Source organism: Equus przewalskii, chromosome 1 (assembly GCF_037783145.1).
Source record: "Equus przewalskii isolate Varuska chromosome 1, EquPr2, whole genome shotgun sequence".
Taxonomy (NCBI): Eukaryota; Metazoa; Chordata; class Mammalia; order Perissodactyla; family Equidae; genus Equus; species Equus przewalskii.
Window position 1 is genome coordinate 129,192,098 of NC_091831.1, and position 27,208 is coordinate 129,219,305.

Below are 27,208 nucleotides of genomic sequence, written 5' to 3' on the forward strand. Positions count from 1 at the left end.
TGGGCGAGTGGTTAAGTTTGTGTTCTCTGCTTCGGCGGCCCAGGGTTTCACCAGTTTGGATCCTGGGCGCGGACATGGCAGCACTCATTAAGCCATGCTGAGGCGGTGTCCCACATGCCACAACTAGAAGGACCCACAACTAAAAATATACAACTAGGTATCAGGGGACTTTGGGGAGAAAAAGGAAAAATGAAATCTTAAAAAAAATTAAAATTAAATAAAATTTAAAAACTTTAGCAACAATCACAAAACCATACATTACAGATGTCTCTGCTGTATGGGAACTTCTGCCATTGCTCCAACAACTAGAATGGCTTCTAGGGTCCACTTAGAGAGAGAAAAAGCAGAAAAGCAAAATAGGAGAGGGATAATAGGCTCATTACCCAAAAGACCCTAACAAAAACACAGCAAGTCAAACCAGCTGCCGAAGCCCCCCATCAATAAAGGCTTGCCAGTTAAAAGGCCCAGTTTTCTTTCATGGAAAAAAGGGATTTTCCGATTAAATACAGACTCTATAGAATTGGGGTTTTGTTTAAAAAACCAGTCTTTGGCAAATCCAGCCACAGCAGTGGCTTTCTAGCTTTTCTGACCCTCAGTTAAGAAAGACTTTTTATAGCATAGCACATTACACATGTATACATACTTACATAACTGAAACAAAAGTTTCATAAAATAGCACTCGACCCTTACTCCTTATTACTCTTGTGCATGAAATGGACGCTGTACTTTCTTTTCTATTCTCTTATGTTCTGGTCTATTCTCTTCTCCTCCATTAAAAAAAAAAAATACTGGTCTTGACACACTAAATTGACTTCATGACCCAATAATGGGTTTCAATCCACATTGAAAAACATTGGCGTAAGATCATTCCAGAAGTCAACAAAAGGTCACATGCTATTTCTTTCTTTCTTTTTAAAAGATGTATTGTTGATAAGGAAAGGCCACTCTAGCTTCACTTTTTAATGAGAGAGAGAGAAAAAAAATGACAACTTTAGGGCCTTGCACATAGTAAGCACTAAAATATTTGTTAAATTTAAGAAGCCATTAAAAAGTGTACGTATGTGTGTGTGTGTTGTGTTTTCCTGTTTTGCGGGTAAGATAACAGAAAGGAGCGGGGGGTGGGGGGGTGGGGCTAAGACTTAAAGGAGAAAAAGGAGAATTCTAATAATGGAAATACTACCAGGGCAACACACCCTATTTTTTGAGCATGACAATGCCAGAGGTTCTGCTGCTCCATCACCTGAGATGCTTGATCCATCGGGCCTAAAGCCAAGAAGCAAAAGAGAAAAAGGCCCATCACAAAAGGGCAGAAGAGTTCAACATGCCTTGGTAACTGACCATATTTCAAATGAATGAAGTGGGACTATACCTTTTAAATGAGAGAATAATTGCCTGCAAAATCAAGGACTCCAGCTTAAATCAGTCCAGAATGGCTAGGGCACAAATTGTACCAAAGAACAAAATGTAGCCAAACAAAATGAGCATCAGACTAGATAATCCTGTACAATGGAATCAGATAATATCCCTCAAGATTCTCTCCTGAGACCCCTCCCTCCCCCAAAGGATAATGATACTGACAGCTATAATGGGATAGGCTATCATTAATAAAAATAGCTATCACTTCTCAAGAGACCACTTAGTGCCAGGCACTGTGCTAGGTACTTAATACGCCTTATCACTATTCTCATAACAAGCCTGAATGGCATTATTATCCCTATCACACAAGAGGAAACTGAGGTCCAGACAGAGGAAGGGAAAAGTCTAAATCAGAGAGTGGAGGAAGGATGGGTATGAGAGGAAAGTCCTGGGACTGAATTATGCAGACATCAATCTTCAACTTCCACATTCCCGGGGCCCCAGTTGGTGGTTTGGGACAAACATAGGATTTGGTCACAAACAGCCACAGCAGGTATCTGCCATGTTTGGAACAGGAAGGAGCTCAGAATCCCGTCAAGACTGCAGACACCTGACTTGATGATAATGAAGTGGAAGGTAGGAGGACATAAGACCTTAATTTTAAAGACCTTAATAAGCAAGAAAAATAAATATAAATACTATATATGTATTCCACAGAAAACACTTTTTTCTTAAAAAAAAAAACCACCACACACACTATACGCAGTTTTTAAGTTAGGAGGAAAAAACCAGAAATGTGAACTCTCAAAAGTAGAAACTCACATCATAAGGGTTACATAAGGGGCCGGCCCCGTGGCAGAGTGGTTAACTTCGTGCGCTCTGCTTCGGTGGCCCAGGGTTTCGCTGGTTGAGATCCTGGGTGCAGACATAGCACCGCTCATCAAGCCATGCTGAGGCAGGGTCCCAACATGCCACAACTAGAAGGACCCAACTAAGAATATACAACTATGTACAGGGGGCTTTGGAGAGAAAAAGGGAAATAAATAAAAATCCTTTAAAAAAAAAAAAAAAGGGGTTACATAAGAAAGGAGAAATGAACTGCTGCTGAAATTGGAGGCAGGAGATCCCGCCCTGATCACATCCACTGTCAGATGCACAAGCTTTGTAGAGTGTCAGAGACTGAACACACCCATTTCCAAGGAATTCAATACCATTGCAGAATTCTTTTTCAAACTGAAATTAAGCTCTTGGATAACTGCATTAGACAGACCCTTTACCTCCTACACTATAATAGCTTGAAAGGAATGACCAAGTTCAATTTTTAAGCACTGGATATTTCTATATTTTACAAAGCTACTTTCGCTTTGTTCTTGAGAACAGATATGAGAGGTAGGAATAAACGGAAAATGTAGAAAGTTATTTGGAAGACAGAATTTACTCATTTTAAGTTTCAATACTCATAAACAAAAGCAGTTGGAAAGAATTCATGTAAGAATTCCCCTTAACCAGAGGAAGAATGTTTGGGGGGATTTTTTTGGATTTTTTTTTTAATGCCCATATTATAACTAAGTTTACAACTTGAGCTTTTATCATTATTTCTTAAATGAAAGATCTGTAGTCATAAACGCACAGCCTACTGAATTTAAAAGACACACACATTATAGCTTTAAGCGTAAGTAGAGTGACTAAATGAACAAGAAATTCTCTAGGCAGTACAGTGGCTTTTCTGAGCATTCGGCACTATTTGGAAGAGCATGATTTACTAAGTACCAATCCAGTGATCTAAGTCATATTATGATTGCTCCCCTAACCTAACCTCTGCCTCCCTTCTCATATTCCACTCTCTCTACATATCTACCTTTTTTTTTTGAGAAAATGAAAATCTTTATTTTTAAACACTAGTACAGGCTGTTTTAAAAAGGAAAAATCCTATTAGTTCAAAATTATGCATCAAAGCATACTTATTTAAAATCTAGTTTTATAAACACATAATGGAAGAAACATATTTTGTAAATATCTACTAAGAATAGGTATTATGAAAAAAAAGTATTTAAAAATAATAGTCCCAGATCTCCCTCTTTAAATATATAAAATTCCCATACATTTCATAAGAATTCTTTCTCAAGAGCCAAAAATTTCGCCAAGGCCAACAACTCAGTTCTCATCAGACACAATCAAAATAAATAGGGATATAAAAAAATGTAAAACTTCTGTACAAGGGAAATACAGGTAGCACACGGGTGAGTCTCATTACCATACATGCCATTTGTGTTTTAAAAATGTTTTATAAAACTGCCATTTAAAACAACTAAGTGAGACTCCTTCCCTGACTGTGAAAAATGTATAAATGATCACCCTTCCACCTGAGTATCGAGTGCCCACCTGATGGGGTAGGGGCGGGTGTCTCCATGTGTTTCCTGACCAGGGGCCTCAGTAACCCTTGGGAACCTACCTCCTCTCTGGCAGTGGCTTTTTTTATGGGTGACTCAGTATTATTTCCTTTCACTTAGAAAAATTATTTGGGATCACAGAAGGCAAGTGCTCACAAGTGAAAGCAAGAACAGGAGATGACTTCAGATTGCTGTCTCCAATTCATAATACGTGTATGTTGGTGACCATGCTCTGGGAACCAAACTTTCCACTGTCAGAGACAGACTCTGTCACCTACCCCAGTGAAACACATGACACAGCCCCCAGGCTGTCCCTTCATCTTTCCTGTTGAGGCCCAAGCTGCTCTGCTGCCTACAGCAGTATAGGTAGACTATTGTCTCTTCTGACACTTATTCTGGAAAGAGCTCTTCAAAAAAGTGCAGTACACGGGGTCATCCACATATTTGTTCCTAAACCTGGAGCTCAGCACTCTGTCTCTTCTTCTCTGCTTGGATTATGTCTGCTCCATAAAAGGTGTCTTCAAATCACATTATCACAGGCTGTGGAAAAATGAGCTTTCACTCTTGGGTAACTCTTCATCTAAAGTGTAGATGTCCTCTCTCTTCATTGTTATCTGGGATCCGTCTTCAAATTCAACCTGGTACACATACACAACATTTGATCCCAGATACTCTGCCCCGTAGAGTTTGCCATTGGGCCACTTGACTTGAACAACTTCTCCCTCAGCAGGAGGGCCCAGCTGTACACAGTCTTGGCTCATGGTATCCTGAGGGACTGTGTCCCTGGCTGAAGGAGCCATCATCAAACAACCCCACAGAAGGTCTGCGAGGCCACCACCATCACTCAGCAGCTGTAGTACTGGGTATTCTGATGCTTTGTGATCTCCGTCTGCCCCATGGAGCTGCCCTTCACGCCAGCCTTGGACTTCACATTTGGGTTGACCTTACGTTGAAAGCATGTGAAGTTCACCACATATGGCCAGTCGTCAGGCTTCCACAGCACCCCAGTGGCATGAGCACACGTGATGTGGAAGGAGGTCGGGCAGCAGCCATAGTAACACCAGATACAGGCTTCAGAGACCTTCTTTACCCAACGTCTGAAGAAGATGCATTTCTGGTAGGCTCTGGGCACTTCTCAGTGAGAGGTGAGACCTCTTTGGAGACTGAGACATTGGCGGTAGCCATTGCTGTCCATATCCACCTGTTTTTAGTGCTGAAATAGTGCCTAGAAGACAATTATCCTCATTGCATTTTATTTGAAGAAAGAAGTCAGAAAGCCATTATCTAGTATTAACTTAGTTAATTTCAGGCACCAGCTACAAAGAAGAAAGTGAAAATCAATTTAATCTGTGTACATGTTGAAATTGTCTCTAGTTTTGAAAAGAGATTAGTCAGAACCTAGAGAGTTTCCTTTTGATTCCAAACTGGGAGGAAGGAAAGAAAAAGGAAGGAAGGGAGGGAGAGAAGGAGGGAAGGTGGGAGGAAGGAGAAAAGGAAGACTGAGACACTAAAACATGTCTTAGGTTTCTGCCAAAGCCTTATAAAAACCTAACAGGAACCCCACAGTTAACTACTGACAGTGGCATGTGCTTTTAATTATATTCTGAAAATGTGCAAGCAAGCAAGGCAAAATTATATCATGGCTCTCATTTACATTTATCATTCCCTCACTATGGGAATATATAATCACATACAGACATCTGTGGATGATTATATATGAAGATGGGCCTTTCAAGATCAAGTTTAAGAGTTCTAGTGTCTTTCTTTCTACTCATACACCAATCGTGCAGCAATTCACTAGAGCTGTTTTAGGGAACAGGGAAACATATGGGGAAGTCCAGAGGCTATCTCCCCTCCATGTACAAACATTTTATAATAATTTCCCTGATCCTCCCTCTCCTTCCCACAGTAAAGCTCAGAGGTGACATTTCCTTTCCCCTGTCTGTTTATAAGAATCGCTTTGAACTTTACAACACTTTTCTTTGTAAGGATTCTCTATTTTTTCCTTGAGTCAAAAGTGATACCAAATTATCACTACAATAACTTGACTCTTCTGATCCCCAATCAGAATTTCCCCTCCCCTGGTTGAAAGTGACATTTTCTAGTACAAAAAGTTTCCAAGCAGAATGAGGTTAAACTAGAATAAATATGAGTCACAGCTGAATATGAAGTGAAACAGAAAATGTCCTGGTGAAATCCCTCCCTCAAAAACTTTATCTCACAACCCCGGATGCTTTAAAATGATAACCATGGTGACCTACGCAACCACCTGGATATCAAGTTTTTGTTGCTGTTTGTTTTTTGCTGTGAACTAGCTCAGCATGCTCTGCTTGTTATGTATCAAGGATGTTTCTATACCAGCTCAGACGGCAGGACCACAACACATTGTGCTAGGAAGGCAGGACTCTGAATGATGTTGAACCTGGGACATTTCACCTTCGGATCTGTTATATATGAGATGTACTGGTCAATCAGTATGTAGCAATACTAAGGAAAACGTGGTGCTTGACAAAAAATCCACTAAAACCATAACTGGATTTAACTAGAGGTTAATTTTGAACTCTACCACACTCACTTTTACTTTTAACAAGATACATTTAAAGGAAGTATTTGCTAAATACAGAACCAAGAAGCTTTATAAAGAAAATTTCAAACTAAGGCTCTCTCTAAAGTCTTACACATTCTTTCCTGTTCAAATGGCCGTCCTCGTTAAGACATAATAGGGTTAAATAAGCCTGTCAGTGAGAGAGACAGTGAGTGTCTACAGCCTGGAGCGGAGCACAGTTATAATACTCCAGTAAGTGAGACAATAATCTCCCAACCTCCCAACACGTAAAGGGGCAAGAATTCACTCAATTTGGCTGTAGTTTCAGAAACATCTGTGAAGCATTTCCCCATATCTCAGTAATTTCTATACTTCTGATCTACGAAGGACATTCTATAATTTGTTCCCCTGTCAAAAAAGAAAAGTTAGGCCAGAGAAGCCAAAATAGATTTTAATGCAAAACACTTATGCCAGTGAAAGCAGAGTTAATCATTCAAATTTTTTTTTTTAAGAGTGGCACCTGAGCTAACAACTCTTGCCAACCTTCTTTTTTTTCCTTTCTGCTTTTTCTCCCCAAATCCCTCCAGTATATAGTTGTATATTTCTTGTTGTTGTGGGTCCTTGTAGTTGTGGCATGTGGGATGTTGCCTCAACATGGCCTGACGAGTGGTGCCATGTCCACATCCAGGATCCAAACCGGTGAGACCCTGGGCCGCTGAAGCAGAACGTGCAAACTTAACCACTGGGCCCACGGGGCCGGCCCTAATCATTCACTTTTACTTGGGCTTTTGCAGATAAGACACACATCTCAAACGAACCACAGAATCCTCCCCAAACTCTATCCCTGCTTTTGTCTTTTGACATTGCAGGGGCTCCAATGGGTCACGGTGCAGTGGTATCTTTTGGAAAAGAACTTTCCTTAGGTTGAGTTAAGGCCTGGCTTTTCAAAGCTAATTAGAACCACACCACATAGTACTGTTAGTATGCTGCTAGAAAATGCCTGTGGTATGATGTGAGGTTTTGGGGATTTTTAAAAAGATTTTATTTTGCCTTTTTTCTCCCCCAAAGCCCCCTGGTACATAGTTGTGTGTTTTTTTTTTTAGCTGTGGGTCCTTCTAGTTGTGCTATGTGGGATGCCACCACAGCATGGCTTGATGAGCGGTGCCATGTCCGCGTCTAGGATACGAACCAGTGAAACCCCTCTACCACTCAGCCACAGGGCCGACCCCTGTGGTACGATGTTAAACTTTCATTCTCTTCAAGAGACAATTCAATTTCTCATCTTTTATTTACATACCAGTCACTCATAACACAAAACCAGCCTACAGTTTAGAAAAAGAAGGCCAAGAACTGGCCCACCAGTCACTGCCCACAGCTGCAGTCACTAGCACTGCCATCGCTACTCAACACCCTCCCCTACCCCTTTTTCAGTAGAAAAGACAAGACAGAAGAGGCAGTGGCACTCTCTTCCTTCTCCTTTCAGGGTCTCCCATGTCAGAAACCCTGCCATTTCCCCAAGTCCGAAGTGGTCTCAGTGCTTCAGTGGAAAAAGTTGAAAAATGGCTCCACTACAGAAGGTTGGGAACCCAAAGGCAGAAAGTACTTTGCACTGAGGGCTGCCTCAGGCATCTACTAGGAAGCCTAGCTGTGCTACTACCTGTCTCCCACCTAGGTTTGCTTTTGCATAATTCAAACACAGTAACAAAAGATTTTGAGGGAGAGGGTAAAAATAGACAAAGCGGGAAGAACCAAATTCATTAAAAAATTTTTTTAAGAAGAAGAATGGAAGTGACAGGCCTGAACATAGCTCAGTGATGGCTTTCTCAAAGCACAGAGAAACCCTCATTATCTCGATCAGGCCAATGTTCACAGGGTGCTGACAGCTCTAGAAAAGGCCAGAGGCAAAGAAACTGTAGCCTATCGCCTGGGGGAAAGATTTCTAGGGCCTCCTCAACCTTCCAACAAAGGTGTCATGGAAGAACGTCAAATGAAATGTGTAATTTCTCAATTTAACTACCTCAACCACAGCAGACCTTAATCTCATGCTGAGATATCTAGAGTTGCAGTCTAAGATCATTTTACCTTTAAAAGATAAACGGGCAATCATTCTTAACATGTTTTAGTAAGCAACTGTAATTCTAATTTTAGAATCACCAGAAAAAAAATTCTAAACTAGTACCTTTAAAGGACCCCTTTCCCCAAAGATGAGAGATTTACTTAATTCACCAGTATCATCCTGAAATTTCAGTTCAATGACAATTTTTTTGAGCATCAAATATGTGCCAAGTACAATGTTTGGTAAGTAGAACATTTGGCATGTGAGGAGCATCAGGAAGGAAAGGTAGGATGTCAACAGGAAGATACGAGGTGTGTTCATGGAACCATCCACTCTGGGTAGAGCAGTGATTCCTCTACTAGACTTTTAAATTTGTGGATTAGTAGAATTTCCAGAAAAGAAAAAAAAGTGGTGATGGTGAGGAGAATGAAAGAATTTGAAAGAAGGAATATACTAAGCTAGGAACTGCGTGTTCCATAAAATTTGCTTGGGGAGAAAACTTGGCTGGAAAAAGGCTTTTCTGTCTCAGAGAAACAAAACAGCAAGAATCCTATTGCAATTTTCTTTTATTTTGCAAACGATAGCGAGATAAATAATGACTGTCTATTATCAGCATAATTTTATCAGTAAAGGAGCATTTTAACTCCAAAAATGTAGGAAGCACATCATCTCAGAAACTTAAAAATGGCATTCCTTCTCATGAAAGGGCAGCTAGTAACCTAACGCTGGTCAGGTAAAAACTTGGCCACAGCCCACTGGACACATCTGTTTCGGGGTCCCTGGGTTAGGGTCTAGGACTACTGTAAGGAGCGGAAGAAAATACAGCTGAAGCCACATGGTAGGGAATTTGGAAGGCTAGACTGAGGAAGATATATTCAATTAGGCAAAGTGAAAAATAAGACTTCCGGGGGAGGGGGAAGGGATCAATATGATATACCATCAAAGCTATATTCTACAACTCATTTGATCAAAGTGCATAGGACGGAATGTGGGGGTGGTAGGGGTGTACTGCCCAAGAGAGAATGGAAGTGTGCAGACCGCCTAGGAGGATATTGCAAAATCCAGCTGAGAAGTGTTGACAGCCTAAACTAGGGTGGTAGAAGAATGGAGAGGACTTGGCCACAAAGAATTTGAGGAAAAGGATAGAATCAAAGATGACTTCTGGCTTTTGAACCTAGATGAATGAAAAAAAATGATGGTAGTGTTAACAGATATAGGAAAATTCACGAAAGGGTACTAGAAAAGAGGAGGAAATGAATTCATTTTGGGGTGGGACATGCAGGGCAGGAGTTTGGGAAAGGCTGGGAATATAATGAGACAAAGTTGGGGAGTCATACAAGGAAGGCGTGGAAGGGGGCAGGCTTATGTCCTTCACACCTGGGGATTTCTGAACCCTTACTATGTGCCAGGCACTGTACGAGGTGCTAGGGACACAAGGAAGAACAACAAATCAGGTACCCGCACTCAGAGAGTTTCAACCTGGAAGGAGAGACAGACATTAACGCAGTAATCACACAAATGGGTGTGATTACAAACTGTATTAAAGTGTCTAATTTCCAAGAGAAAAAAGTAAAAAATAGAGAACAGATACTTGGAAAATGACTTCAATTAAAAGACAAAATGAGACAACCAATGGAAACAGAAGGCACAGTTGGAAGAGTAGGAAGCAAACCGCAGCAGACAACTCCTGGAAGCTGATGGAGGAATGAGCTTCAAGGAGCAAGTAACAAACAGTGGCAAATACGGTCAAGAGGCCAAGGGGACGAGGACTGAGAAAAGGCCCCTGGCCTGTTCAATGATGAAGATGTGATGACCAAGGCGCGGCGTGGAAGCAGCTGGAGCAGGATTTCGAGGGGTTAAAGAGGGAGGGGACACAGAAAAGTGTGGGTGACAAGACTTCTTTTTCAAGAAGTTAAACAACAAAGGAAAGGAGGTGACTTGAGGAAACAGCGAATTTAAGGGATCTCCTTATTAGAATGGGGATGATCTCAACAGGAGTCAAAGCAGAGCAGAAAGGGCCAGCAGAGAAAGAGAAGAAAGACAGATGATGTAAGAGAGAAGCCCGGTCCCAGATGAGAAGGTTTTACATCAAGAACATCAACCAAGAGGTCAGCACTGGCTCCTTGGAGAAAAGGGGAAAGAAAATGAGGGAAGGTGAAAATACCCAGAAATGAGATGGTAAAGAAAGGATGTTGAGGAAGCTCTTGTTCGGGGGTCTTGGGGTCTGTTCTGGAAAACAGTGGAAGAGAGGAGAGATCTGAATGAGACACAAACAGCTAGACTTGAGGAGAGTGCCATCAGCCATCAACTGCACATTCACTCAACAAACATTTACTGAGGGCCTTCCATGCACCAGAAACTGTGCTTTTATACATGGGCATAAATGAAGTTAGTAGGCATTTGTTACTATAGATAAATACTCCGGGTAAAAGAGAAACAAGTTGATTTTATCACTCTCACATCTACAAAAAGACCATAAGCAATAACAAGTGACAATTATACACTCTTTGAAGTTTATGTATGTGCTAATGGATGAGATATCACTGTTGCAAGAGCCCAAAATCCATTCCTCAGAAGGAAATGTATGGTGTTAGTTCATTTATTCCAAAGATACTGTGCGCCTGAGCATCAGATAAATGAGCTCTGAAGGGGCAAGTCAGGGTTCCTGTTTTCCAGAAGGTCACAATCAGCTGTGACATCTTGAAAGCTTCTGTTCTTTCCTCCATTTTGGTACATTTCATTGCTTAGAGCATTAATTGAACCCACCATCACAATCATTACACTTCATTAGAAGGTAACACTCTGGCTATCTGAACACTTTTAACAAGATACTTTTCTGGATGCAACATAATTTTAGGGATGGACTGGACTAAGTCCATTCCATGGCATGGTTTTTCAGTGCCATTAAACCCCAAAACGAACTCTCTTAAAACCACTGCATCTTTAAAAATTAGAAATCATATACGTCATTTCCCTGCACATAACCTTGCATATGTCCTTTCAACTACAGTCAGAATAAAATCTATCCTCCTTTCACTGGCCCTCAAGGTCCTGTATGACCTGGTCCCCATCACCTCTTGCACCATCCTTGTATATATTTTTTTAATGTTGAAAAACACTTTTAAGCTAGTGAAGAGCATCTCACCTCACCTTCCTGGTCCAAAGCAAGTACTGTACAAAACCAAAGCCTATGTACATTATGCGTACCATGTACATGCGAATCATTCGTTATGCACTAAATATCACAAGGGAGAAAAGTGTTAAAAGGGGAAAAAAATTATGCTTTTGCCTATACTGACACATTTATTTCCCTAATTCTCTTGATGAGACAGTTTAATGATTAAAAAGAAATTAATAGCATGTATTGATATTGTAGAATTATGAATAATGACTTTTTTGAGATTGAAGTATCATCATCTTGATTATTAGGTAAGAAAAGCCTATTAGCTAACTTTCAAGTTGGGTAATTGACTCCACTAAGATCAGCTACGGTGTTTCAAGATATAATGTATTGTTCAAATTCATGTATGCAAACAAACTCATTAAAATTCAGGAGGCTTCACTCAGAAACTCACTGCACTTAAAATTCAGGGACCTACCGGACATTGACCTGGAATATTTAAGTTGAAACATTTGTCCTTTCTAGACAGGGCACTCTTTACTGATTTTGTTTTTGTTTTTGTTTTCACCGGAAGGAGGAATTCAAGAAGCCCTGAGAGCCTGCAGCAGCTGGAAGGCTGTGCAAGAACTTGCTCCTTACGTTACACTGACATACGTTACACTGACATTCGGCACCCAAGGTCAAGGGCTGCTCCTGGACGCCTCCTTAGACCAGCTGAGGCCAGGAACAATCACCTTCACTCTGGGAATGAGTTTGAAGACAAATATTTCTCATTCAAGCTTTGTAAAATGTAGGTGGTCCTAAACTGTAAGAGCTAATTTTCTAGAACACTGAAGCACACCCATTAAGTAACCAAAATGTTCTTGTTCATTTTTTTTTTTATGAAACTCATTCCAACAAGTGAGTCTTAAGTTACCAGGAAAAAACAAAACCCCTCACCCTTTACTGAGCCTGCCTGTGTGCCAGGTGGGCTACATGCTTTCCTACAGCAGTACTTCACTAAAGCACCTCGCAACAACCCTCTGCAGAAGACGGACTAGGACCAAAGAGGCTAAAGGACTTGGCGATGCCACTCCGCTGCTACGAAGTGGCACCACAGTCCACCTTGCACTACACTGCCTCCTTAAAAATAACTACCTTTTTTTTTTTTAATATTTCTGAGTCACTGTTGGGGCTGAAAGGTATAGGGGTTAAAAGCACAGAGTGGGAACCAGACTGCCTGGATTCAAACCTGGGTTGGTTCCACCACTTACCAGTTGTGTGACCTTGAGAAGTTATTCAATCATTCTGTGCCTCAATTACTTCATTTGGAAAATGGAAATAATAACAGAATGCACCTAAGAGGGTGCTGAGAGAACAAACGGGTCAACCCATGAAAAATGTTAATTCATGTAAAATGCCTAGAACTGTACCTGGTATACAGTAAGCACTCAACAAATGTTAGCTCATATCATTAAAAGCAAGTATTATAACAATGAAGCCCCCAGGGATTACCAAGGTTCTCACAGCTGTCCGGACCTACCCTCAGAGAACTGGGACAGAGTTCACTCACAGACATTCACACACACACACACACGCCTTTTTTGTGTGTGCCAAAGATATTATACACACAATAATGCATTCCACTCTCAAAATGAAACAAAACAAAAATCCTGCAAGGGAGTTACTATCCTTCCTTTATCAATAAAGAAAATGGCTAAACAATTTGCCCAAGCTTCTCAAATAGGAAGTAGCAGAATCAGGATTTGAATTTGAGAGTTTCTGTCTCAAAAGCCCAAGTTCTGTAATCTACGCAATGTTACTTTGAGTTCTTATGTCTACTTTTTCCATTTTGTTGGTACGTCCATTGGTTACCACTTAGGATCAGAGTTTTGGGAGGGACTTTAGAGTGCATCTAGCACAACGTTCCCTTTTTGCTTACGAAAAAACAGAAGCCCAGAAAGTTTACTACTGACTTGCCCCAAGTCATATAATGAATGCCACTGCCTCGGAGCCACGCTGTCACTTTCTCCTCTCAGATGCTGGTGGCCTGGCTCTAGGAGGCCCGCAGCTCTGCTCCTAATCTTTTAGGGGCTCAGAGAAACCAACGACCACTGTACAAATCAAGAAAGCAAAGGCTAAGAGAGGATCCAGGGGCTCCCCTAGGAGGCAAGTTTGTGATTTTTAGCAAACAGACTTTACTATACCAAGCTTAGCTGCTTGGGCCTGTCTGCTTTCTGGCTCCCAGCAGTATTCTGGAGACTCAAGGTTAGCATACAAATCAGATGTTAGTCTAGTCTATAATGTCACTGTCATTCTGAGGAAAACTGCCAAACAGGGCTTTACAAACAAAACCCAGAGTACCGACAATTTCACCCTGAAAAAAAGGAAAGGACAGGCTGACATGAAGTTTAAACTTAATTTGTCAAAGGAAGGAAGCTCACAATTAAAGTAGCTGTTCCTAGCACATTTCAGTCTATCTAAGGCCAACAACATATAAGCATAACAAACTAACGGCTCCACGTGGAGGGACAATGCCAAGATATGCGATATAATTAGCTTCCTTCTTACAAAAAGGTTGGATTCATAATTAAACTCCGTCCCCTCCTGCCCCCATTCTGCTGTGCATATATCTGACTGCTTCCTAAGGGACTGGGTTAGAGGCCAAGAGACAACGTGAAGCACAAGTCCACTGACCTCCCAGGGCCAACAGGCAACACGATGCTTGTTTGTATTAGCTGTTACTGTGGCTTGCCCAGGAGGAGGCTGATTTCATCTTTCCACCCAACACACTTCTCAAGGGTTTGCTGGTCAGTTTATATAGTCGATTACAGACCAGGGGAAGTGAACGCTATTGCAGGCTAAGTGCCAATGCACTGAGGCCCATGGAAAACGCCACGACCCATTCTGAGAGGAGCAGGTTGTCGCGGACAGACTGCGGTCCAGAACTGAAGTGTAAGGTTCAAGTCTTGGCTCCTCTACCTACTCACTGGATTGATCAAGTCAACTACCCTCTCAGAACCTTAGAGTCCTTGTCTAGGACATGGGGATAATAATCTCTGTCCACGGATATGATTATCGAGGAGTTTAAACAGTGATGTAAGTGAAAGTACTTTGCCAACAGCAAAGGCCCAAGTGAAGGTAAGGGGCAAACGATACTGTCTGCTAAGCTCATTGGTCTCCGTGTGTAAAATCACCAGTGACTCCCCAGGGCTCTCAGGATAAGCTCCAGACTCCAGGACAGGTTTAAAACCCCTTTACAATCTACCTTCTAATTACCCTTCAACTTCACCTCTCGTCACATGCCCCACTTCACTTGAGGCTTCAGCCAAACAGGATGTCCTGGAGTTCCTGCAGAGGGCTGTGCTGTCTCTCGCACCTGCCGGGGAGAGCCCTCCCTCCTTACACTCTTCCATTCTACCCAACTGGCTCCTCCTCCGGGTTCTGACTTTCGCTTAGATGTCATTTCCTCCTAGAAGCTTTCCTCTACCTCTCCTCCATGCTTTCATAACATCTCATATTTATCCCTTTGTAGCCCTTTCATCATTCTGTTAAAATCACCTGGATACTCGTTACTCTTTCCCTTCTCAGAACTTTGTGGACTAAAACATGTTGTTCACTAAATGAGCAAATTTAGTGAAAATGACAGTGTCTGACATTAGTAGCCTATTAACAAATCACTGCAGTTCTCGCCCCTAGCCTTTCCTTTTTACTGATACGAAAACAAAAGCTGAAACAAAAACACAAAACAAAGGCCCTGAGAGACTTGGCCAAAAAGCAAACGGCTAATCAAGGGCAAAGATGTGCTTGGACCCCACATCTCCTAGTTCAATCTGTGACTTTTCTCCCACAAAATGTTGACTCTTTCCATATGTTATGCTATACCATCAGTGTCTTTTCAGAGCAAGAGAACTGAAGGTAGATGAGGTGTAAGAGAAAAGACTTGAAATCAGAAAACTAATACTCAAGGCCAGGCTCTAGGTGATCTTGAACAATCTCCATGCCTCTGAGCCTCAGGCCCGGCATCTGTCAAATAGAAATTTAGCACCAGAAACCTAAGCAGCAAAAGGCTTTCTACTATTTTAGATTCTTTTTCACCTACCTCATCATGTTTTATGTGAAGAAAATGAGATAATTCGAAAATATCTTATACAGCTCTTCTCAAAGAAATATTTTTACAACTTTCAAGTAGTTATTTTTCTGGTGACATTAAGGTTTATTATTTAAACCAAGGCATTTTTAAAGACAGGATTCAAATTCATTAAGCAGTCTCTTTAGCACTACAAAAAGTTTAAGCAATTTACAAGATCAACACAGCCCTGGCTTGAATTAACAAATGCTACCACTTCTTCCTTCTGTCTTCACCTCATCAAAACACTAGTGTCCACCTGCAAAAAGAACTCTCACCCACAATCATTAACTGAAGAATGAAAAGGACAAACCCCTTCTTCTTTACAGATACTACTTGATTTCATAGACTCACAGAATGCTGCAGCCAGAAGAGACTACGAAGACCACGGAAGCCTGCACTTGCCTTTCATGATGAGAAAACAGGCGAGTCTCATGTCCTGAGGAGAGGCTTGTGCCATCACTAATTGGAAACGTGCACCAATTGTTTTTCAGAAAACTATATAGTTTATTTCCCAAAAACAAAGAGACGATTTGAACAAAAAATGTGGTAAATTATATAATGAGATCACAACATAAATGTAAAATTTAACACTTTATCAAAGTTGAAGGCTGAAGCACCAAGAGAGACCCACTTCTGATGATATTACATATGTCTGTTTTAAAATTTAATTACAATGGAATTTTGTGGAAGTGAAAGAAATTATTTTGCTTGCACCACAAATTTTTCATGCTTCTATAAGATTGGAAATTTTCAAAACAATAATAAGACAAAATAGGAAATGCACTCATTCAAATTATTTTGTTTGTGGATGACACCCTAATCAGCGTCACTGTTCATTACTGGTTGAGACTGCCACAAACACTAATTTTTAATTATCTAGTTTTAAACAATATAAGAGAGCAATGCAGTCACACGCCACTATCAGTTCTCATGCTACTTTAGGCAGAAGCTTCTAACTCCTCACCCAATAATTTACTCCAACTGCTAATGGAAGCAAAAGACACAGAACAAGTAGCCAAAGAAACTGACGAGGGCGGAGGGCAGAAGTGCGTTTTCATTCCTCTCCTCTTCCAACCCAATCCCCTCTCCCCAAATCCCGGTAGGGGTGAGGTATTAACAGAGAGTGAAATGAGAAAGCAGTCAGAATCACTCCAAAAATGGAATAGTTAACTCTCAATAAAGAATTGTTTTCTATGCCATCTCAAGATTTTACTCAGAGACCTTCAGAAGAGAAGTAAAAAATTCCTTGTTGAAAACCAAAACAGCTACCCCGTCTGAATTCATAAGCAACAAACAAATTACAGTAGAGTTAGTCACTGACATCTCACAATGCAGACTTTTTTTTTGGTAATGGACTTTATGTATTTGTGTGTATGAGATTAGAATATTTTGCAATACCTATTCCAGATAAACAAATATTGCAGAGGGTCATAAGAAATGAACTCCTGTAATTCAACTTTTAAATAGATCACCCTATATTTCATGTCAAAACGTGATCATATATTTTAGAGATTGTCCTTCCACTTTATACATTAGGAAAATATCTATGAATTATTAAAATAATTACTGCCAAATTCTTTCCCAAAATTACAGTGTAATGTGGGGTAGTCATGCCAGCCCCAGCTCTGCCAGCAGAAAGCTGTGCAACACTGCACATTGCTTAACCACTTTGTGGTGGTTTTTATCATGATGAGGTAGGATTCCATACCTAACCCAGCTTCTGCAAAGTGCTTTGAAATCTTGCAATGCTGTCATGGGACTGCAAGCAGCATTGTCATCCAGTCTATCTTAGTGACAGCAAGCCTAAATTTGATAAACGTGAACATGCAGAGTTTTGCATTATTTCCTCAGAGCCAAGAATTAAAATTCTGGGGCAAGGAAGATGTGAGCTCCTTGGAAAATGTCCAAAGGTTCAGCAACAGGTAAATACCAAATCACCTAATTAAACTGATGCTGAATGCTACAGGTAACAGCAAGAAAATACTTTATCACAGCCAATAACAAGGCTGCTGCAGAGACTTGTTTCCAAATTGCTTCCATTACTTTCTGAGTAACTAACTAAAAGTTTTTTTTAAAAAAGCAGATATTTCTTCCTCTAAAGATAATCAGGTGCCTACTTCCTTTAAGGTTCTTATTAATTCAGCTCAAAATAAGAAAAGTCCCAAAACACAAAGCTGAACATAGGAAAAGGACACATCTTCAGACACAATATATCCAACAATCAATCACTGACAATTAAATAATGTTTTTAATACCAACATTTAGCCATAACAGGTTGGACAGCAAATAGCTACCTATTCACTTTAGAAAATAGACAACAAATGTGTAGGACCATTGCCACTCACTCTCTCCCTCCACTGCCCAGGACCCACATCAGGAATCCATCACAGCCCTGGGTCTTGCTGAGCTCAGACAAGACATCAGAACTCTACACAACACCGCATTCCGGGAGGCTGCTACCAATCCGTCAGTATTGGCACCCACGTTGAAGCTATTTCATCCTGGCTTTGCATATCCTCAACATACAGTGCCAAAATCCTGAAACGGATCTTCAAAGGAAGCCACTTCGTGATAGTTTCAGGACTACAATAAAACCTTTATTTAAGCCATAAAATGAGATTTTTCCATTTATTTTTAAATGGTAATAAGAGCAGAAAACATAACTGCAAACATTAGTTTTACTCTAGATACCATACTGTTCCAGTGAGATATACAAGCAAATCTATCTAATAAATGTTTATATTCATCTTTTTAAAAATTGAATTTGGCTTTATTCAACTCAAATGCCCAGCCCAATTCCAATCCACTCAGTACCCTGTCACTCAAGCGAGTGCTGGGCAGAACACAGACACAAACACAGCTCCATCTGCTAATTAAAACTGGGCATGAAACTGTTAACAGGCATCTGTTGCATTGTTTCAAGCTAATGGGCACAGACAAAGCTGAAATGGCTCTTCTAAAGCTAACCCAGTGATTTCACTCATTTTCTATTTGGTATTTATGTTACTGGGGGGTTGGAAGCAGGGTGTGTTAAACAGCTTATTATGGAGACTGAAAGATACGTGAAATATCTTTCATATTCTAAAACATCCCTGTAAAACTGATTATAGAAAGATTTACAGCATTTTATATTGGAGAAAATAGCATTCTTGTGTTAAGAATTTAAATTAAGCACTTTTAATCTTATCTCAGACATCGTCTAATTATCTATAATACTATGAAAGATAATAACTAAATTTCAAGCAATGCTTTACAGCTCATATAGTACTTTCACAATTCAGCCAGCCAGCCATTCATTCATCCAGTTGATTAGTCCTTTAATACAGGCCTTGGAGATTTAAAAGGTGACCAAGCCTTGATTCCCGCCCCGGGGAACTCACAGCAACCCTGAAAAGTTGGCACAGTATTATTATACTCTACTAGAGATGAAGGAACTAAGGCCCTAGAAGGAGAACTGACTCACTAAAGGCCAGAAACGACGAGCAGCAGATGCCAGGACACGAGCCCAGATCTGACTCCAGACCCCCTGTTCTTCTTAATTCACCATGCTACCTCCCTCACACCAAACGTGAATGAGCCCACTTCATCTGCTACTCATACTTCAGAAGCTCCACTGTTATGTATGTTCCACAATATTACTCACTACCTAAAATCTACTTCCCCATCCCACTCCAACCGTCTTCTCATCCTACTATAAAAACTCTTTCCTGAAAAATTTTCCCAAGAAGCAATCCTAACACACACAAGAGAGCTGGTCCCCAGGACAGCTGTGTGTGCAGACAGGTAGACCTAAAAGAGAGCCAGCCTCGGGCCCAGCCGCAGCTCCCTGGTCTTCCATTTCTCGTTCCATGGTTCTTTTCAGATTCAGCTATCGGATTCAATTCAAAAATCAACTGCTAAATGTTTCCTTGTCTTCAAAGACTAGACTTATTGCCCTCTAAGACAATATTCAAACCTCTTTCCCTCCAGCTTTTCTCAGTGGATCCAAACAATTTTGGGGCTGTTGCCAAGAGAAGCTCCTCCCCGATTTGCTGCCATGCAGAACAGCTGGCGAAGCTCTTTATTAAAGTTCACTTATTCTTAAGACATACCCATGTCTGTATCCAAGACTCAGTTTCCCCCTTCCATCCTTCATTTGTTGAACGGCTATTTTCATTCGCTAGAACACTAACTGGGGAGATGAGTTTAACCCTTTAAGATCAAGTATTAACTTATACTTTTTCTGAAATGGTTTTGTTATCGAAGCATTCACTTAGATGGGAAGTCTACTGACAGCTGTGAAAGAACACAATGACATTAAACTGAGGCTTTATGTACAAAATGTTCAATTTGAAGTTGCATGTTCCTTGCATATTTTTGTTTGAGAGGTTGAAACCAAGGAAAACAACTATGAAAATTAAAATCAACTACGTATCTGGAGTGTGCTCAGCCAAATGTTGATATCATCCTGGATAAAAATGTAAATATGACAAAGTTTGTTTTTCAGTCAATAAGTCTTGATAAAAAAAAGTTTTGAATTGCTACCAACCAAAAACAGTTTTTAATTTTAAGCCGGGCTCAACAAACTTTTTCTATAAAGGAACAGTTAGTAAATATTTTTAAACTTTCTGGGAGACATATGGTCTCTGCCGCATATTCTTCTTTGTTTTGTTTTATTTTTTAATAACCCTTTAAAATGTAAAAACCATTCTTTGCCTGTGGACCACACAAAAACAGGCTGCAGGCCACATTTAGCCTGTGGGCCATTGTTTGGCAACCCCTGATTTTAAGGAAAGTGCATCCAAGAAAAAAATGTAGGGTTACAGAATGAAACCTCTAAAAGTGCTCTGAGGAGACTAGGCTGCAGCAATTACCAGCACACTGCTCCTAATATGATTTCATTAGTTATTTTGCACATGGAAGGAATTCTAATAACAGGATGCACTTTGATCTCCTAACCTGAAAGTAAAGACATGGAAAGGAAGGGTAAAGGACAGCCATAACATACTGCATTATCCCAGTACAAACTCCTATAGGACCCTGAGTCATTATACTAGCATTTAACATTTCCCTGAACAGATATGGCTAACCAGAGTGGGAATATCTTAACTTTCCTCACATAAAAGCATATGTGCAAAATTTAATTCCTCCCTGGAAAAGGTACTGACTTGAATTTATCTGATCACACTGATGAGAAATAGCAGCAGCTTGACTGTGAAAAATGACACAGACTCAGATTTGGGGTTTCACTAGAGGCTCTGCTACAACCAGCTGTGTGATCTTGACGGCGTCAACTTAACTTTGGTTTTCTTATTTATAAAACTGGGGCAGGGGCATAAAGTCCATAATTTCTAAGACTCCTCCTGCTGTCAAACTATGACCATACTAAATAATGAAACCACTCAGGAAATACCCTAACAGGAAGAAGGGGGCAGGGCAGGGAAGAGATAGCAAAGGGAAGAAGCTTAGATTGTCCTGTCAGAGGCCAGAACTGGCTTTTCTCCTTTTGTTCTACCAGGACCTTGTTCGCTACAGGCCATTCCAAAACATCAATACGCCATCGGATCAATACTGAAATGCATCCGGATCCCATAGGAAATGGTAATACATAGCTAACTGTATTACCATTTCCTAATTCTCTCATGTTACATTTTACAGACATTTAATTAAACATTAAATATGATTATGTAAGGGGTTTGGGGGAGCCAATCAAAAAACTTTTTTCAGTTCTCAAACATTTGAACTGAAAGGCCAGTTAATCCTAGGCACTGGGCCTATAATTTTAAATGGATAAAACATTCCTACTCAATAGTTAACAAATATTATCCGACTGATATACTGGAAGATTCCCAGTAAGTCAGTTGAAAGAAAATATACTCTCTACTACCCTCCAGAGAAAAAAGGAAATGAGGGGAGCCAGGAAATCAGAGAAAAAAGTAGAACCTTAGAGAAGTGAGAAGAGGAAAAGTATCTGTGAGACAAGTATCTCTGTAATCGAAATGACTAATTGTCTCCTTCCTTTCATGATGGCAGATCCCCTAACAAAACAGTGTCTAAAGATGGCAGACGATCTTTTTCAAAACTACTTAAATTTTGACAAAGCAAAATTAAGACTCTAAATGTATCTTCACGGGAAGAAACAGGCACGCACACATATCTACCAAACACACACACACAAACCCGGGGCATTAAGAAATGGATCTTTCTGTGCCGACCTTATCAAGTTTTGTCAGCAATCCTGTAGGCGACCTTGTCAAAACCCAGTCAGAAAAGCCCAGGGACTTATATGCCTAGGTACCTCAAGAAATCATTATGACTGGAAGGAGACAGACCACCGACTCTCGCTTGAACAATTTCAGATCACCTGGGGAGAGGGGTGAAAGTTTTGGGGAGGGGGCATCTTGCTGCTAGCGATGTGGACACTCCAAGCCTATGTTTGTTGTTGGTGAAGAGCGTGTGGAACTTTTCACTAGAACGTTAACATTTACCTTCTTTTCCTAGCTTAATTTCAACTGCAAAGCATTAGGTTTCAGGTAGATAAATTCTTCTGCTGTTTGAAGGCAGTGTGTTACCACTTCCTGTCGGAGCTCTGGGGCTAAGTAAGAGCCATGGGATTCCCCCCCCACCAAGTCAACTGACGACACAGCTCAAAGCCTCTTTTTACCACATCCACCCCACAGAAAGTATAAAGACCAAGATCATACACGAGATTCACCCCATTTAACGTCTACCTCCTGTTCTGAACAGTTTCAGGACTCTGGTTTTCCTGCCTTAGTAGCTACAACCCTCCACAGAACCAAATTTCAATCGTTAAAAAAGAATACACGCAAGATTCTAATCCTTCAAAATGCAAAGTAATTTTTAAAAGCTACTATTGTAAAAGGAAGCAGACACCTTTACAGGAAACGTGGGACAAAACTTAAGGCAAAACAGAAAACTAATCAAACTATTACAAACAAGCAAAAGTCATTCAAGGAGCTTAACAGAAACAGCATCAGAGAGATTCACTCACTTTCAACACCGGAAAATGCTCTGGGAGGGCCACACATAGAATGGACAAAAGGCTACAGGCTCAACTTGTCAGAAATTATCCTTTACCATCCAGACTACAGCACGCCTTCAGCAATGAAAAAGGTTTATTCGAGGGTTTTGAAATTAGCACCAGCATCAAAAATTAACACACTTTAGTTACTGTAACAGCTCCCATGAAATCTCTTAGGAATATACTTGATACATGACATTTAAAATCTGCTTCCTCAGAAAAGAAAAAGTCCCACTCAAGACTGACTGCCAAGAACTTGCAACTCAAACTTCCCTAAGCTGAGACACCATAACACCCGGGAGATTTCAGACCACTCACTCCATACAAAAGAGGCCAGAATAAACAAACAAATCATAGCCTTTCCTAGTACTTGATTTGAAGGACGCTCTATACCCAAATATTCTGTTTTTTAAATGATAAATTATCCTTAAAACACAGAAATATTCAAATATACTTATTACCATAGCACTAGTCCCTTAATAATCCCAGAAATGCATGGTGAAACATTCTGTAAGAACCATCTGAAAAATGCTTAAGTGAGCTACTATTAGCAGCCACAAACATCACCCAGACAACCAAAAGCTAAGAATCTTATGGTACTTAATTAACTGCAACTATTTAACAAGGGAAATGATATCAAGGTCACTTGTATAAGCAGCTTAAAACCAGCTTTGATTTGCTCCTCAGTTATGGTAAGTCAGAGATCTTGTTACCTGAACATAGTCTTCTAGTGGAAAAGCAAGGACAGCTCCCAGTCAAGATCAGAAAAAACTGAATCAATTGAAAGTAACTGGGGCGTATATTGCATGTTGTGATTAATTTAGCAAGTAATTAAAACAAAAGCAAAATATAGAGGGAGGCAGGCAGAATGTAAGATCAATTCCTCAGCTGAGGAGTTACCAAACACTCAAGCCCAAGAATTAAAAAAACAGAGAAGTGTTGCTTCTCAGGAGATGGTAGTAAAGGGATGAACCATATTTTCCTGACCACATCATTCCCAAAAGTCACCAATTCTCTTAACACCCATTAACACTTCCAGAACAATTTAATGCTCCATAAACATTACTCCATTATTAGTCACTTTTTGCTCTTTCTCCTGCACTGGATCCAAAGTAGAGAAAGAAAATGGTAACCAGTGCTCCCAGTTACTGGAGAAAGTCCTGTGCCCCACTCCTTTCCATTTCCTCTCCCTTTCCCGTCTTCTCCGCTCAACCTCTCTACTGTATGGTCTGCTTCCCCGTTTCCTTTCTATCTCACACCCAGCTCCCCTTTACTCCCTCCACCAAGTATCCTCGTTCCATGCTCTGGGCCCCTGAACTCTTCCTCCCATCCTGCAATTTTCTTCTGCCCCCTCCGATGATAAGAGTTCCAGACCTCTTGTAGGTAGTGCCCCTCATCCCTCACCTCCTCATCACTCAGTCCCCTGAATTGCTTCCAATTGCCGAGTTCTCACCTCTCTTGTCCCTTGTGTCCTGTGTCCCTTTACTTCACGTCCCTCCCATTCCTCCAACCCTTCATTTCCCCCTTCACATTTCCTTCCTCTTTCCTGTCTTTTAATCCATTTCACACCCACTATCCTCTTCTCTCTCTCTCCATGAAATTTCCTGTATCCCCCCCACTTTGTCTCTCTGAGACCCTTCCTTGTCATGCCCCCAACTCTCTCATTTCCCCCAATACCCGTAGTCCTTGTTCCGCTGGTTCGCCTGCCCCTTCCTTTGCCCCCAAATTCTTCCTTTACTCCCAGCCTCACGTCCTCGCCCCACCTCTTTCTCACACCTTCACCGTCTCCCACAGCCCACGCCACTCTGCCGTCCCCGGGGTCCCCACCCTGGGACTCCCAAGCCCCCACCCCGCGCCCTCTTCCCGGCCCCCTCGCACCCGCCCCCCATCTCTCACCCCGTCCCCGGCAGCGGCCCCTCCCTCACCGATGGTGGAGATGAAGGTGGTGTTGAAGGCGTCCTCGGAGAAGCGGAAGAGGAGGCAGGTCTTGCCCACCCCCGAGTCGCCGATCAGCAGCAGCTTGAACAGATAATCGTACGTCTTCGCCATCTTCTCGCTCCGGCCCTCTGACCCGGGAGCGAGAGGAGCGGCGGAGAGAGGCGGGAGGGGGCCGCGGGCGAGGGGGCGTGCCCGCCGAGCCGCCGCTGTTCGCCCCGCCCCTCTCCCCGCCCCTTCCCTTGGAGAAGGCCTGCGTTCCCCGCCCCGCGCGGCCAATCTGCGGGGGCTTCGTCATCACCGCCCGCGCCCCGAGGCTTCATGGAACTTGTAGTTCGTTCGAGGAGCCTCGGGCGTGCCCAGCGCGGGCTGTCCGAGCGGCCGGAGTGGATGAAAGATCAGCTCCGGGTGCGGTGGCCGGGTGGACTAGGCGTTTCCACCCGAGCAGGGAAGAGAAGCCCGGTTTTGAACTCTTCGCGTCGCGCCGGTAGAACTTAACTTCGTGGTCTCTTTGTCTGCGGGCACGTTTCAAATCCAGGACCTTGGAATCTGAATCGTGTGGTTTCCGCATCTCTTCCGCAGGGACCCAGAGCAGAGATGCCTTCTTTCCTTCACGCTGCTGTGGCGCAGCCTGTGGATTATCTGCAGAGTACATTATTTGGCTTCTCCTTCAGTTCCTGCCCAGCGTCACCTCTAAGCAGTTACAGAACTCGAAAAGAATGATTGCAGTTCTAACTTGAACCCCTATAGTGTTCTCTTATTCACGCCACACGGACTAGAGCCAAACACGTACGATGGGTATTTTAGAGGATCTGATATGCAGACCTCTCCCCTCCGCCCGCAAGAGGATGGACAAAAAATGGGGGAATTGAAAATATTCAGGCTTGTGGTGCAGATCTGTGCCCTCTAAAATTACAGTCATCATCTGAGGCAGGAACTATGACCATGGGAATCTAGAGAATAAGACTTGGATTTTGTCTTGGCTCAGCCGCTTAACCACACACAGGCTCTTTGCACCTCAGTTTTCTCATCTGTAAAATGGGTAGAGAACAAGCTGTTTCATGGGGTGTAGGGAAAATTAAATGAGATGCTGAATGTGAAAGCACTTTGAAACCCGTAAGTCATTGTAGAAATGTTAATGGTGATGGTTACCTTCTTCAGCTCTGGTAGGCTTTCACTTAACGGATGACAAATAGGGGAAAATCAAAATTCTGTTATACTCAGTTTAACCCTTTACTTAGTCTCTTAGACTATTCTTTAATTGTTTTGTGGGTGTATTGCTCAGGCCTCTTTCATTCACTGGCTCTTGTGAAAGGGGGGTTTACTGGCTCAAGTAAAGCTGAAGGGCAAAGCAAACAGCTAAGCAAGTCTCACACCAGAAGTTCCATTCAGTCAGAGCTCTTTGTCCCTCATCTCTTCTGCCTTCTCAGTTTTGAATCCTAATGTGTCAAATACTGACAGATAAGACCTGTATGAACAAAAGCTCTTTAGAGTCCTCAGTAATTTTTAAGAGGATAAAGGGTCCTGAGGCCAAAATATTTGAGAATCACTCGCCTAGGCATTTACCTTAGATCTAAAGAAACACCTTCCGGAAGGTTAGAAGAGGTTATTAAGGAAACCAGTGGGCTCAGCCACTAGTGGAATAAGGATAAAACTTGGAGAATTAAACAAGACAGCTGGCTTTTCTAAAACACATCCTGAGTGCCTTGTGACTTCACGATACATGAAGTTGTGGCAGAAGATCCAGTTGGCCGTAGTATCACCCTTCACCTTCTATATGGAAAGAAGATGAAAGGCATCATTAACTCATACTTATTGAGCTTACAGTACCCAGAGCGTTGCTGCTAATCTCGTGTCTAATTTTAGAGTCCGCTTGATGGGAACAAAGCTCTAAGAAAGTCAAAGCCATAGTTTCTGTCTGCTAATGAGGAGAGATTCTGCCCTCTGGCATAGGCTGAGCCTCCTTGCCCCAGCCAATCCTTGGGCAAGTCTGTGAACTTGGCCTCAGCCAGGGCTGAAAAGAGGGGACAGATCAGTTCCATACCTTCATCTTCATTCTGGAAAAGAAGGGAAAAAATCTTCAAAGACCAGCGAATCTTCTTTTTTATATAAAATGTCTATGATTAAAATAACTTTTAGTCCCACTATCTGCATGCAACTTTTGGCGTTCTCTTTCTGTATGAATAAGAACACACTGATGGGGTAAAGAACTTAAGTTCAGAGAAGAAACTAAAGTTAGGAATTTTAAAGTCCCTAAATTTCCTTAGGGGAATTTTGTTAATTGATGGGAATTAAAAAAAAAATTCTGTCTTATTTTCACTTCCCCAGTTTTTCTCTACTACCAAGTGTATATAACATTGGGACTTTCTAGCCAGTAAGTCTGTGCACCACTAGTGAACTAGTCAAGCATTTTGATATATTGACACTACTTCAAGAAGAATCCAATTTTTTCCTCTTACATGTTATTAGTTTTCATATTTTGTACATCAATATGTTACTTACAGATCAGATTTTGGTAGTAGTAAGAGTACTATTGAATCAAGGCACTTTGCCCAAAGGACTGGACAGCAAGTCTATTTGTAGAGCTGAGGGTAACATAGGTAACAGGCTGCTGATTGCCGCTTTCCATTCTTTCTCCAAGTGGCATCAGGGGACTCCTTTCTAAAAATCCAT

General features: G+C 41.5%; 1 protein-coding gene across 1 annotated transcript in view; it reads right to left on the minus strand.

The window, feature by feature from the left end:
- The window catches only part of RAB8B (RAB8B, member RAS oncogene family), a 67,628-nt gene extending 42,424 nt beyond the window's left edge, over window positions 1-25,204 (minus strand). The window contains exon 1 of the mRNA XM_070623442.1: window positions 24,526-25,204. Within this exon, the coding sequence (XP_070479543.1) occupies window positions 24,526-24,649 (124 nt within the window). The 5' untranslated portion in view covers window positions 24,650-25,204. The remainder of the gene's footprint in view (window positions 1-24,525) is intronic.
- Window positions 25,205-27,208: the final 2,004 nt, after the last annotated feature.